General features: G+C 43.1%; 1 protein-coding gene across 1 annotated transcript; it reads right to left on the minus strand.

Annotated features, from left to right (window-relative positions):
- Positions 1-319: 319 nt before the first annotated feature.
- On the minus strand, positions 320-2,866 carry LOC139546235 (granzyme B-like). The gene is made up of 5 exons (XM_071354371.1): positions 2,795-2,866; positions 2,089-2,239; positions 1,822-1,969; positions 1,258-1,518; positions 320-1,043 (listed from the first exon to the last, which is right to left on the minus strand). Exons 1-5 carry the CDS (start codon positions 2,838-2,840, stop codon positions 858-860), a joined length of 792 nt encoding a protein of 263 aa, XP_071210472.1. The 5' UTR covers positions 2,841-2,866; the 3' UTR covers positions 320-857.
- Between the last annotated feature and the right edge of the window lie 12,506 nt (positions 2,867-15,372).

The raw sequence follows: 15,372 nt of genomic DNA on the forward strand, positions 1-15,372 counted from the left end.
GGGAGGGGTCTTATAACTTATAACCCCTCCCCTTCTATTAATACAACATAAGCATAGTCAATTATTATAATACATCAATCATTTGGTGCAGCCCCTATCATGACCCCATCACTACACAGAAGATCTTACAACATTATTGCCTGATGGTCTTCTGAACTTCCCAATATCTTTTTTTTATGCATTTCAGTCACATCAAACCATACTGTCTTCAGATTGAAATGCTGTCAAAAAATACTGTCAGACCTATTTGTAATAGATTGTCATAGCAATTGTCATTGTCATAAAAAAAGTTAATTGATTACATCATTTATAAAAAAAATTACATGGTGTGGTTCTCACATTCTTTAAATATCAAAATTGGGTTGGTCACGGGCCAAAAGAGTTGAAGAACCCCTGCTCTACAGACCATCAGTAACATTCCAACTAACTATCTACTAACCCTAACCTAAGCCCTAACCCTTTATCCTAACCCTTAGTCCCTTACGCTAAACTTTAAACCATAACCCTTATTCTAAACATAACCCTAACCTTAGCAAGCAGTTGCTTATCAACAGATAGTTTGTTGGCAGTATGAACAGATGGACTATCCAAAAACAACAACAATGACAGAGTAAAGGTTTAGCTTTACATTTTAATATATTTTCTAATTACTGATTGCAAAAATATATATAAAAACAGTATCTAAACAAGGAAATCCATTATAATCAGTTCAAATCAGTTACAAATGTTTTTTAAATGGAAACAAAATGATACAAATTAGAAATGTGTCCTCTATCCAGGGCATGATAAGCAGTGTATTTATACAGGAATAGATACCATTATGTTTGTACACTAGCGTCACAGTACTTTCTAGTTATTTACGCCTGCTTGGTTAAAGACATATTGGCACCATATCCGTGCAACACCTCTTTAATCCAGGGCATAAAGAAAGGGATTTTCATGTACACATGAGGATATTGGGAATCATCACATCTCTTAGGATAATTAAAAGCAACGATACCCTGTGCCTTGTTGTTACAAATAAGAGGTCCCCCTGAATCTCCCTGGAACACAGAACAACAGGAATTAGAGAACAGACATACAGAAGTGAGATTGTGAAAGGAGAATAAGTGAATACTTCAAAGACTGTTTTAGTGTTCCAGTACAGTAATGTTACACATAAATAATCAACTAAACTAAAACCTGTACTGGTTGTCCTCTACAGCATGTTGGTTCTAGTATTACTATAATAATTTGATCTAAATTCAATTTAGTTACCTGACAAAATCCTTTCCCTCCGGTAGTACGAGTGCACATCATTTGTTTTTTGTCAAAGTATTTCTGCCACACGCTCTTGCATTTAGAGTTATCCTCCACCGTCACCGCCACTTCCATCAAAACGTCTGAACCCTGGTTGTTGTTCGAGTTCGTCTTGCCCCAACCAGCTACGGAGCACTTGATGTTTGCTGGGATTGATCCATCCTTCTTTGGGAGTCCAATGACTTTTACATACCTGTTCAGTTTTGCTTTAGTCTTTAACTGTTGAAAGACAAGAAAAATAACACATGGCGTTTAAATTGTGTGAACCACTTCAGATATTTTAGTTGTGGATGTCTTTCATTTACATATGTATTATTAGATGAGACAACTAAATCAGACAGAAATCATGACTAAAGGGTTACATCAAAAATATTGAAACCTTCAAATAATCCCCAGATGTTAGTTTTTGAAGGTAAAACAAATCCATATCATAAACACTCAATTTAAAACTAACCTACTGTCTAATTTTTTAAAGTAAATACCGTAAAGAAATGTATAAAAGAAAGATGTTTTGAAGTTTACCTGGAGTAGCATGATGTCATAAGTGTGCTGGCTATATTGTCTGTGCAAGGGGTGGCGATGGTGATGTACCACCTGAATCTCTTGCCGACTCTTCTTCTCTTCTTCGGTTAGGTTGTGAGCTCCAAGGACCACCGTTAAAGGATAAGAACTAAAAACAAATCGAAACGAGTCACATTATACCACAAGACAGTCAACATAGAGTTATTACTCATAGATGCCCCTCGAGAGACATGTAACACCATGCGTTTGTATTCGTTGTTGACTCACCCTTCCAAGCAGTGTGCTGAAGTCAGGACAAAGTCCTCTCGGATGAGCAGTCCTCCACAAACACGATATCCTCTGTGTTGCAGAGAGACCATATAGGGCCTAGAGTGGGGCTTAGCTATCTTACCACCCACAATACCACTCTCAGAGGCTCCTTGGAAGGAGGGGGAAAGAGGATATCATGTTAACTATGTCTTCTGGGACACACAAGGAGCAAAAAAACTACATCATTTGTGTTCAATTTGGTTAACAAATAGCTACCTCCTTTGTTGTCTGCTGCCAAGTGATTATTTATAGAGAATAATCAGCTGTACCTTCTTTACTAGCTGGTTCTCTGTAGAGAATAATCAGCTATACCGTCTTTACTAGCTGGTTCTTATATAGAGAATAATCAGCTATACCTTATTTACAGCTGTACCTTCTTTACTAGCTGGTTCTTATACAGAGAATAATCAGCTATTCCTTCTTTACTAGCTGGTTCTTATATAGAGAATAATCAGCTATACCTTATTTACAGCTGTACCTTCTTTACTAGCTGGTTCTTATATAGAGAATAATCAGCTATTCCTTCTTTACCAGCTGGTTCTTTGTAGAGAATAATCAGCTATTCCTTCTTTACTGCCTGGTTCTTTGTAGAGAATAGTCAGCTGTACCTTTTTTACTAGCTGGTTCTTCGTAGATATATAATGTATAGAATAGATCAACTCACCAGCAGAGGAAAGGAGTTGGAGGAGGATGAGGAGGTAAAGGTACATGGTGGTGGACTGGCAGAGATCTAGATGATTTGAGAGACTGCAGGTTTCTCCTCTCTATATATACGACCTTAACATGACCCCCCCCCCCCCCCCCTTCCATACTACCCACATACACAGCAAGAAGGTGTTTGGTGGTCTTGCAGATTATTCATACTGAAAGTGAAAGTTTAAGGTTGAGAGAGGTATGTGATAGACTTGGAAATTCTAAGTGGTCTCACATAATTCATTCCTTTTTAATTGAAAGTCTTCCGCACTCTTGAATTTGTAATTGAAAGTCTAACAAATTACCTCATTTATTACTTATTTTTATTGCAAACATAAACTTGCGTTTAGAAACACATACAGTAAATTGCAGTGGTGGGCCGTCAGGGCCTGCAAGGCCTTCTCTACTGGCCTAAACATCATCAGAATATATATTTTTTTTAAATATATTTTCCCACAAATATGTATTAAATTATTCCCCAGAGTAAGAGTTATACTCTTCATTTCATAGCTTTCCTCTTGGTTGCACTGCTTCCAGCCCCAGGTTGAGATTTGGAGGGCTGGTCTTTACGTTAGATCTTTTATCCAATCATATTCAGCCATCATGTGTTGCCAGGGGTCTAAAATCTGCCCTCAGGCCTTCAGAATCAACAGTGCGGGCGCTTGTAGCTTAAAGTGAATGGAAATTTAAATTTTGTGTCAACCAATCAGCTTTAGAGTTGGCTATTGTACGCCTGCTGGCTGGCTCCAGTGTTACACAGGAGCCAGCTAGCAGGCGTAGGGCGTCCACGTCTTTTGATTGGATTACCAATATTGAGAGGCAGGTCCTATGGGCAGGTCTATGCAGATCTAGGAAACTAAATTTGATAAACGAATTAATTCGCGTTCTACTGTTTTTTGAACCCACAATGGCGGAAGGAGGAGAAGATATCGATTTGGTCGAGGATATAATTATAACGCCATTCTCAAGACGAACTTTTCAAGAAAAGTTAGACATTGTAAGGAGAGGTCGCCCGACGCCACAAAGCCTGTCACAGGCGGGAAAGGGGTTCGTTCGTTCGCCACTTTCAAAGTTTCAACTATGAGCGCTGTCAATGGCTCACAGGCTCCGAGAAGCACTGCAAACTGTACTGCTGGGAATGCCTATTATTTGCAAGTGATCGATTTGGTGTTTGGAGCCACACTGGCTTTGCAAACTTGAGTTGTCTAACCAAGGCAGCAACGAGACACCAAAGTACGGCTGGGCACTTAGAAGCAATGGTGCTTTTGAAAACGTTTGGGGACACCAGAGTGGAGCTACAGCTCTCACTCGTCCTGCGTTATGTGACGGACACGGGAGTCAAGGAGCGATTTATCCGGTTTGAAGATGTGACAAGCGGCAAGCGAGCTGATGACATTGCCGCTCTTATTTTCCGTTTCTTGGAGGAAAATGAATGTAGTCTGGATAAAGTTGTGGCACAGTGTTTTGATGGCGCAGCAGTCATGGCATCTGGACTCAATGGGGTGCAGGCTAAAGTTAAGGAGAGGGCACCGATGGCCTTATTCATTCACTGCTATGCACATCGACTAAATTTAGTACTGACTCAAGGAGCCTCAAAGCTTAAAGAATGCAAGGTCTTCTTTGCCAACCTCAATGGCCTTGCAGCATTTTTCTCACGATCCCCTAAGCGCACGCAACTGTCTAATAATCAGTCTTTGGTGAGTAGGCATACAATGCATGTTATTTTTTATTAAATGTGTATGTATGTTTCGCATTTTATTTCGTTAATATTAAATAGCCTATATATTAACAAAATAAAATGGCAAATAGCCTATGTTGCAAATTATTTGTTTTCTTTTATTTTCAGTGAATAGTTATGTGTCTTTATCATCACGGTGAAACTGCTTTGGGTGCGACAATGCGCTGTTTAGTGAACACACTGTATTTATTTTTTGGGGGACTTAAAGCTCAAAGTTTGTGGACCAGAAATGGATAGAAGAAGAATATTAATATAACTCTGTTGCACTCGACTATGTTCTTGCCTATTAGTTGAACTGTACTGTATTGTACTCTTCCCCTGCAATTCTCTGAAAAAAATGTCAATTTCAAGGTGACGCAACGCCTGGTTATACTGCGTTTCTGTCTAAATGTATAGTGTCTAGAGCCATGGCATCTAAATGATGGTAATAACAGGTGGATTAATTCGGGTGGGACTGTGTAGGACCTCACTGAAGGCCCAGGCGCCAGGCCCACGGCACGCTACTGGTAAATTGACACTACAGCCAAATAAACACATCACATAATTGTCTCCAGGGAATCGATTCAATGTGCTTTAAACTGTTTCAACTTCCCAGTTGAGCTGCAACGTATTTGTCCCAGTTGACTTGTCCCAGTCTGCTCCATAAAGTACTAGAACCGCTTCGTCAGTGGGTCCTTGGAGTAGAGGTGGTCCATAGTTTTTGGGTAATTTAATAGGATCCCCATTAGCTGTTGAGAAAGCAGCAGCTACTCTTCCTGGGGTTCCACACAAAACATTAAACATGATACAGAACATTAATAGACAATAGAAAGCTCAGTACATAAGAACAGCTCAGTAGATTAGAACAGCTCAGTAGATTAGAACAGCTCAGTAGATAAGAACAGCTCAGTAGATAAGAACAGCTCAGTAGATAAGAACCGCTCAGCACATAAGAACCGCTCAGTAGATAAGAACAGCTCAGTAGATTAGAACAGCTCAGTAGATTAGAACAGCTCAGTACATAAGAACAGCTCAGTAGATAAGAACAGCTCAGTAGATAAGAACAGCTCAGTACATAAGAACAGCTTAGTAGATAAGAACAGCTCAGTAGATAAGAACAGCTCAGTAGATAAGAACAGCTCAGTACATAAGAACAGCTTAGTAGATAAGAACAGCTCAGTAGATTAGAACAGCTCAGTAGATTAGAACAGCTCAGTACATAAGAACAGCTCAGTAGATAAGAACAGCTCAGTAGATTAGAACAGCTCAGTACATAAGAACAGCTCAGTACATAAGAACAGCTCAGTACATAAGAACAGCTCAGTACATAAGAACAGCTTAGTAGATAAGAACAGCTCAGTACATAAGAACAGCTCAGTACATAAGAACAGCTCAGTACATAAGAACAGCTCAGTAGATAAGAACAGCTCAGTAGATAAGAACAGCTCAGTAGATAAGAACAGCTCAGTACATAAGAACAGCTCAGTAGATAAGAACAGCGCAGTAGATAAGAACCGCTCAGTAGATAAGAACAGCTCAGTAGATAAGAACAGCTCAGTAGATAAGAACAGCTCAGTAGATAAGAACAGCTCAGTACATAAGAACAGCTCAGTAGATTAGAACAGCTCAGTACATAAGAACAGCTCAGTACATAAGAACAGCTCAGTACATAAGAACAGCTCAGTACATAAGAACAGCTCAGTAGATAAGAACAGCTCAGTAGATAAGAACCGCTCAGTACATAAGAACAGCTCAGTACATAAGAACAGCTTAGTAGATAAGAACAGCTCAGTACATAAGAACAGCTCAGTAGATAAGAACAGCTCAGTACATAAGAACAGCTCAGTACATAAGAACAGCTCAGTAGATAAGAACAGCTCAGTACATAAGAACAGCTCAGTACATAAGAACAGCTCAGTACATAAGAACAGCTCAGTACATAAGAACAGCTCAGTAGATTAGAACCGCTCAGTACATAAGAACAGCTCAGTACATAAGAACAGCTCAGTACATAAGAACAGCTTAGTACATAAGAACAGCTCAGTACATAAGAACAGCTCAGTACATAAGAACAGCTCAGTACATAAGAACAGCTCAGTACATAAGAACAGCTCAGTACATAAGAACAGCTCAGTACATAAGAACAGCTCAGTAGATTAGAACAGCTCAGTACATAAGAACAGCTCAGTACATAAGAACAGCGCAGTAGATAAGAACAGCGCAGTAGATAAGAGCAGCTCAGTAGATAAGAGCAGCTCAGTAGATAAGAAGAGCTCAGTAGATAAGAACAGCTCAGTAGATAAGAACAGCTCAGTACATAAGAACAGCTCAGTACATAAGAACAGCTCAGTACATAAGAACAGCTCAGTACATAAGAACAGCTCAGTACATAAGAACAGCTCAGTACATAAGAACAGCGCAGTAGATAAGAACAGCTCAGTAGATAAGAACAGCGCAGTAGATAAGAGCAGCGCAGTAGATAAGAGCAGCTCAGTAGATAAGAGCAGCTCAGTAGATAAGAGCAGCTCAGTAGATAAGAACAGCTCAGTAGATAAGAACAGCTCAGTAGATAAGAACAGCTCAGTAGATAAGAACAGCTCAGTACATAAGAACAGCTCAGTACATAAGAACAGCTCAGTAGATAAGAACAGGACAGGACAGTACAGGTCAACAGTGCAGGACAGTACAGTAGGTCAGCAGTACAGGACAAGACAGTAGGTCAACAGGACAGTACAGAAGGTCAACAGTGCAGGACAGTCGGTCAACAGGACAGGAGAGTAGGTCAGCAGTACAGGACAGGACAGTAGGTCAACAGGACAGTACAGAAGGTCAACAGTGCAGGACAGTCGGTCAACAGAACAGGACAGTAGGTCAACAGGACAGGACAGTAGGTCAACAATACAGGACAGTAGGTCAACAGGACAGGACAGTAGGTCAACAATACAGGACAGTAGGTCAACAGGACAGGACAGTAGGTCAACAATACAGGACAGTAGGTCAACAATACAGGACAGTAGGTCAACAGGACAGGACAGTAGGTCAACAGGACAGGACAGTAGGTCAACAATACAGGACAGGACAATAGGTCAGCAATACAGGACAGTAGATCAACAATACAGGACAGGACAGTAGATCAACAGGACAGGACAGTAGGTCAACAGGACAGGACAGGACAGTAGGTCAACAATACAGGACAGTACGTCAACAATACAGGACAGTAGGTCAACAATACAGGACAGGACAGTAGGTCAACAATACAGGACAGTAGGTCAACAGGACAGGACAGTAGGTCAACAATACAGGACAGTAGGTCAACAATACAGGACAGTAGGTCAACAATACAGGACAGTAGGTCAACAGGACAGGACAGGACAATAGGTCAGCAATACAGGACAGTAGATCAACAATACAGGACAGGACAGTAGATCAACAGGACAGGACAGTAGGTCAACAGGACAGGACAGGACAGTAGGTCAACAATACAGGACAGTAGGTCAACAGGACAGGACAGTAGGTCAACAGGACAGGACAGTAGGTCAACAGGACAGGACAGTAGGTCAACAATACAGGACAGTAGGTCAACAATACAGGACAGTAGGTCAACAGGACAGGACAGGACAATAGGTCAGCAATACAGGACAGTAGGTCAACAGTACAGGACAGTAGGTCAACAGTACAGGACAGTAGATCAACAGGACAGGACAGTAGGTCAACAGGACAGGACAGGACAGTAGGTCAACAGGACAGGACAGGACAGTAGGTCAACAATACAGGACAGTAGGTCAACAGGACAGGACAGTATGTCAACAATACAGGACAGTAGGTCAACAATGCAGGACAGTAGGTCAACAGGACAGGACAGTAGGTCAACAATACAGGACAGTAGGTCAACAGGACAGGACAGTAGGTCAACAGGACAGGATGGTAGGTCAACAATACAGGACAGTAGGTCAACAGGACAGGACAGGACAATAGGTCAACAGTACAGGACAGTAGGTCAACAGGACAGGACGGTAGGTCAACAATACAGGACAGTAGGTCAACAATACAGGACAGTAGGTCAACAGGACAGGACAGGACAATAGGTCAACAGTACAGGACAGTAGGTCAACAGGACAGGACGGTAGGTCAACAATACAGGACAGTAGGTCAACAATACAGGACAGTAGGTCAACAGGACAGGACAGGACAATAGGTCAACAGTACAGGACAGTAGGTCAACAGGACAGGACGGTAGGTCAACAATACAGGACAGTAGGTCAACAATACAGGACAGTAGGTCAACAGGACAGGACAGGACAATAGGTCAACAGTACAGGACAATAGGTCAACAGTACAGGACAGTAGGTCAGCAATACAGGACAGTAGATCAACAATACAGGACAAGACAGTAGATCAACAGGACAGGACAGGAGGTCAACAATACAGGACAGGACAATAGGTCAACAGTACAGGACAGTAGGTCAGCAATACAGGACAGTAGATCAACAATACAGGACAGGACAGTAGATCAACAGGACAGGACAGGACAGGACAGTAGGTTTGCAGTACAGGACAATAGGTCAACAGTATAGGACAATAGCTAGGATGAGAGTGTTACTCCAGAATGAGAGTGTTACCTCCAGGATGAGAGTGTTACCTCCAGGGTGAGAGTGTTACCTCCAGGTCAGAATGAGAGTGTTACCTCCAGGATGAGAGTGTTACCTCCAGGATGAGAGTGTTACCACCAGGCCAGAATGAGAGTGTTACCTCCAGGATGAGAGTGTTACCACCAGGGTGAGAGTGTTACCTCCAGGATGAGAGTGTTACCTCCAGGAAGAGAGTGTTACTTCCAGGATGAGAGTGTTACCTCCAGGGTGAGAGTGTTACCTCCAGGCTGAGAGTGTTACCTCCAGGTCAGGATGAGAGTGTTACCACCAGGCCAGAATGAGAGTGTTACCTCCAGGATGAGAGTGTTACCTCCAGGATGAGAGTGTTACTTCCAGGATGAGAGTGTTACCTCCAGGGTGAGAGTGTTACCTCCAGGCTGAGAGTGTTACCTCCAGGCTGAGAGTGTTACCTCCAGGTCAGGATGAGAGTGTTACCTCCAGGGTGAGAGTGTTACCTCCAGGATGAGAGTGTTACCTCCAGGATGAGAGTGTTACCTCCAGGATGAGAGTGTTACCTCCAGGGTGAGAGTGTTACCTCCAGGGTGAGAGTGTTACCTCCAGGCCAGGATGAGAGTGTTACCACCAGGATGAGAGTGTTACTTCCAGGATAGGATGAGAGTGTTACCTCCAGGATAGGATGAGAGTGTTACCTCCAGGCCAGGATGAGAGTGTTACCTCCAGGCCAGGATGAGAGTGTTACCTCCAGGATGAGAGTGTTACCTCCAGGCCAGGATGAGAGTGTTACCTCCAGGATGAGAGTGTTACCTCCAGGATGAGAGTGTTACCTCCAGGATGAGAGTGTTACCTCCAGGATAGGATGAGAGTGTTACCACCAAGATGAGAGTGTTACCTCCAGGCCAGGATGAGAGTGTTACCTCCAGGATGAGAGTGTTATCTCCAGGATGAGAGTGTTACCTCCAGGCCAGGATGAGAGTGTTACCTCCAGGATGAGAGTGTTACCTCCAGGATGAGAGTGTTACCTCCAGGATGAGAGTGTTGTCTCCAGGATGAGAGTGTTGCCTCCAGGATGAGAGTTAGCTCCAGGATGAGAGTGTTACCTCAAGGCAGGGATGAGAGTGTTACCTCCAGGCCAGGATGAGAGTGTTACCTCCAGGATGAGAATGTTACCTCCAGGATGAGAGTTAGCGCCAGGATGAGAGTGTTACCTCAAGGCAGGGATGAGAGTGTTACCTCCAGGCCAGGATGAGAGTGTTACCTCCAGGATGAGAGTATTACCTACCAGGCCAGGATGAGAGTGTTACCTCCAGGATGAGAGTATTAGTTCCAGGCCAGGATGAGAGTGTTACCTCCAGGATGAGAGTGTAACCTCCAGGATGAGAGTGTAACCTCCAGGATGAGAGTGTTACTTCCAGGCCAGGATGAGAGTGTTACCTCCAGGATGAGAATGTAACCTCCAGGATGAGAGTGTTACTTCCAGTCCAGGATGAGAGTGTTACTTCCAGGATGAGAGTGTAACCTCCAGGATGAGAGTGTAACCTCCAGGATGAGAGTGTTACTTCCAGGATGAGAGTGTTACTTCCAGGATGAGAGTGTTACCTCCATGATGAGAGTGTTACCTCCAGGATGAGAGTGTTACCTCCAGGATGAGAGTGTTACCTCCAGGATGAGAGTGTTACCTCCAGGATGAGAGTGTTACCTCCAGGATCAGAGTGTTACCTCCAGGATCAGAGTGTTACCTCCAGGATCAGAGTGTTACCTCCAGGATGAGAGTGTTACCACCAGGCCAGGTTGAGAGTGTTACCTCCAGGCCAGGTTGAGAGTGTTACCTCCAGGCCAGGATGAGAGTGTTTTCTCCAGGATGAGAGTGTTACCTCCAGGATCAGAGTGTTACCTCCAGGATCAGAGTGTTACCTCCAGGCCAGGATGAGAGTGTTACCTCCAGGTCAGGATGAGAGTGTTACCTCCAGGATCAGAGTGTTACCTCCAGGATCAGAGTGTTACCTCCAGGATCAGAGTGTTACCTCCAGGATCAGAGTGTTACCTCCAGGATCAGAGTGTTACCTCCAGGATCAGAGTGTTACCTCCAGGTCAGGATGAGAGGGTTAGGATGTGGATCTGGAGACAAGTGGGAGCTTCCGAGTGGCGCTGTGGTCTAAGGCACTGCATCGAAGTTGCTAGCTGTGCCACTAGAGATCCTGGTTCAAGTCCAGGCTCTGTTGCAGCCGGTTGCGACCGGGAGACCCATGGGAGAATTGTTTACAATTCCTGACATGTGAAATGTCAGAATAATATTAGGGAGAATTATTTATTTTACATTGTATTTCTTTCATCACATTCCCAGTGGGTCAGAAGTTTACATACACTCAATTGGTATTTCGTAGCATTGCCTTTAAATTGTTTAACTTGGATCAAACGTTTCGGGTAGCCTTCCACAACCTTCCCACAATCAGTTGGGTGAATTTTGGCCCATTCCTCCTGACAGAGCTGGTGTAACTGAGTCAGGTTTGTAGGCCTCCTTGCTCACACATGCTTTTTCAGTTCTGCCCACACATTTTCAATAGGCTTGAGGTCAGGGCTTTGTGATGGCCACTCCAATACCTTGACTTTGTTGTCCTTAAGCCATTTTGCCACAACTTTGGAAGTATGCTTGGGGTCATTGTCCATTTGGAAGACCCATTTGCGACCAAGCTTTAACTTCCTGACTGATGTGTTGAGATGTTGCTTCAATATATCCACATTATTTTCCTGCCATCTATTTTGTGAAGTGCACCAGTCCCCCCTGCAGCAAAGCACCCCCACAAAATGATGCTGCCACCCCCGTGCTTCACGATTGGGATGGTGTTCTTCGGCTTGCAAGCCACCCCCTTTTCCTCCAAACATAACGATGGTCATTACGGCCAAGCAGATCTGTTTTTGTTTTATCAGACCAGAGGACATTTCTCCAAAAAGTAAGAGCTTTGTCCCCTTTTGCAGTTGAAAACCGTAGTCTGGCTTTTTTATGGCGGTTTTGGAGCAGTGGCTTCTTCCTTGCTAAGCGGCCTTTTCAGGTTATGTCGATATAGGACTTGTTTTACTGTGGATATAGATACTTTTGTACCTGTTTCCTCCAGCATCTTCACAAGGTCCTTTGCTGTTGTTCTGGGATTGGTTTGCACTTTTCGCACCAAAGTACGTTAATCTCTAGGAGACAGAACGCGTCTCCTTCCTGAGCGGTATGACGGCTGCGTCGTCCCATGGTGTTTATACTTGTATACTATTGTTTGTACAGATGAACGTGGTACCTTCAGGCGTTTGGAAATTGCTCCCAAGGATGAACCAGACTTGTGGAGGTCTACAATTTTATTTCGGAGGTCTTGGCTGATTTCTTTTGATTTCCCCATGATGTCAAGCAAAGAAACACTGAGTTTGAAGGTAGGCCTTGAAATACATCCACAGGTACACCTCCAATTGACTCAAATGATGTCAATTAGCCTATCAGAAGCTTCTAAAGCCATGACATCATTTTCTGGAATTTTCCAAGCTGTTTAAAGGCACAGTCAACTTAGTGTATGTAATCTTCTGACCCACTGGAATTGTGATACTGTGAATTATAAGTGAAAATCTCTGTTAACAATTGTTGGAAAAATGACTTGTGTCATGCTGTAACGCTCCTCTACTTCGTCCTCCTCATCAGACGAGGAGAGGCGAGAAGGATCGGATGACCAAAACGCAGCGTGGTAATTTGACATTATATTTATTTAAAGAAAAGACGAAAAAAACACGGAAACACTTTAACCCACTACAAAACAACAAACGAAGTAGACAGACCTTGACTTACGAACTTACATACAATGAAGAACGCACGAACAAGTACAGATTACAAATAAATGAACGAACGAACGATACAGTCCCGTATGGTGCAATAACGACACAGACACAGGAGACAACCACCCACAAACAAACAATGTGACACCACCTACCTTAATATGATTCTCAATCAGAGGAGATGAAAACAACCTGCCTCTAATTGAGAACCATATTAGGTACCCATTAAACCAACATAGAAACACATAACATAGAATGCCCACCCACACTCACGCCCTGACCGACTAACACATACAAAAACAACAGAAAACAGGTCAGGAACGTGACACATGCACAAAGTAGATGTCCTAACCGACTTGCCAAAACTTTAGTTTGTTAACAAGAAATTTGTGGAGCGGTTGAAAAACACGTTTTAATGACTCCAACCTAAGTGTATGTAAACTTCCGACTTCAACTGTACGTACAGTCACACACACACACGTCACCATAAAGTTGGTTCCAGAGAACGTATGCCTATCAACAGAGACCACGTTGAGCTGTGTGGGTTTTAGGGTCCTGTCTATTTCTGAGAAGTTGTAGGTTCACAGGAAAAGCACAGAGGTGGTTGGTGGTTTATCACTATCTAGGTGAGAGGTAGAAGTGTATGACAGGTTTCAGTGGAACAGAAGAGGACACACACACACACACACACACACACACACACACACCTGAAGAAGAGAGTGCAGGTAGTCTGTTCCAGGAACCACCTCTCCAAACTCCCAAGGTACACCCCTCACAAACTTCACCATGGGGTTTTCTCTCTGCACAGGAAAGAACAGCAAGTATATGAAGACACATTAGTAACACATTGCTATGCTTTATTAAGCTATTGGTAATCTTGGTTAACCCAGAACTAAAGTATCGTGTAATTGGTCAGATGCTCGATTAAGTTCTTAAGAACGAGGGTGGAACCTGAACGAAGAGCTCCACCCTCTCTCTTCGCAAAGTTATGGACAAGTCTCTGGGACAAATGTCCCCCTGCCCTTCTGAATTTCCAAAGATGCTAACCACCTGAGAAATTGTGATTTGTCCAAAACTCGTTATCTCTCTCATCCAATTGCATCATGATCTACGGTTTCTATGTTTAGCTAATTGGTAAAGTCTTTCTGAACAGACTTTCAACTCAATTATGATGTTTTATGAGCTCTCTGTCTCCTCCGGCCACACGGCAAATGGCCCAAGACAATGTCTAAGGGTCAGCACGTCCTTCCCCCCCACTGAGGGGCCAAAATGTATCTCTCTCTACCTGTGGAGGCTGCTGAAGGGAGGATGGCTCATAATAATGTCTGGAACGGAACGGATGGACTGGCACCAAACACATGCAAAGAATGTGTTTGATGTATTTGATACCATTCCACTTGTTCCACTCCAGTCATTACCACGAGCCCGTCCTCCCCAATTAAGGTTACTGTAAACTTGTATCGTTTGATTTGGTTTTGGGTTGAAAAATTCACACCTTCAGATGTTCTAAGTGAAATGAAGTTCTGCTGTGCTCTCTCTTATCCTGTATCCAGTCCATGGAGGAAGGGTGTATGAAGATGTATCTATACATTCTGTGTCTCTATAGTACCAGTCAAAAGTTTGGACACAACTACTAATTCTTTTTTTTTACTATATTTTTTTTACTATTTTCTACATTATAGAATAATAGTGAAGACATCAAAACTATGAAATAACACATATGGAATCGTGTAGTAACCAACAAAGTGTTAAACAAATCAAAATATATAACAGAATTTGAGATTCTTCAAATAGACACCCTTTGCCTTGATGACAGCTTTGCACACGCTTGGCATTCTCTCAACCAGCTTCACCTGAAATGCTTTTCTAACAGTCTTGAAAGAGTTCCCACATATGCTGATCACTTGCTGGCTGCTTTTCCTTACCTCTGCGGTCCGACTCATCCCAAACCATCTCAATTTGGTTGAGGTCGGGGGATTGTGGAGGCCATGTCATCTGATGCAGCACTCCATCACTCTCCTTCTTGGTAAAATAGCCCTTACTCAGCCTGGAAGTGTGTTGAGTCATTGTCCTGTTGAAAAACAAATGATAGTCCCACTGTCACGACTTCCACCGAAGGTAGTTCCTCTCCCTGTTCGGGCGGGCGTCGCCGGTCTACTAGCCATCACCGATCCCTTTTTCCTTTTCTGTTTGTTTTGTCTTTGGTTCTTTTTCACACCTGGTTTCATTTGCCTTAATTTCTGTGTTTTGCCTTAATTTTACCCTGTTGCCTGTCTAGGTTTGTGCGGGATTATTCTTTCATTGTGATGTGCTCGGTGAGGTTATGCCATGTTTTGTTTTTACGGATTCATAAGAGTGTGTTATTGTCGGAACGTTGTTTGTCCCTCCGTGTGTTTGTGCGTGTTCTCTGTTGTCGAG

Source organism: Salvelinus alpinus, chromosome 20, assembly GCF_045679555.1.
Source record: "Salvelinus alpinus chromosome 20, SLU_Salpinus.1, whole genome shotgun sequence".
In the NCBI taxonomy this organism is placed as follows: Eukaryota; Metazoa; Chordata; class Actinopteri; order Salmoniformes; family Salmonidae; genus Salvelinus; species Salvelinus alpinus.

Coding starts and splice junctions, on each gene's coding strand:
- LOC139546235 (XM_071354371.1), bottom strand. CDS start 2,840: ATGTACCTTTACCTCCTCATCCTCCTCCAACTCCTTTCCTCTGCTG. Junction 2,240..2,794: donor CCAACTCCTTTCCTCTGCTG/GTGAGTTGATCT, acceptor CCTCCTTCCAAG/GAGCCTCTGAGAGTGGTATT. Junction 1,970..2,088: donor TCAGCACACTGCTTGGAAGG/GTGAGTCAACAA, acceptor ATTTGTTTTTAG/TTCTTATCCTTTAACGGTGG.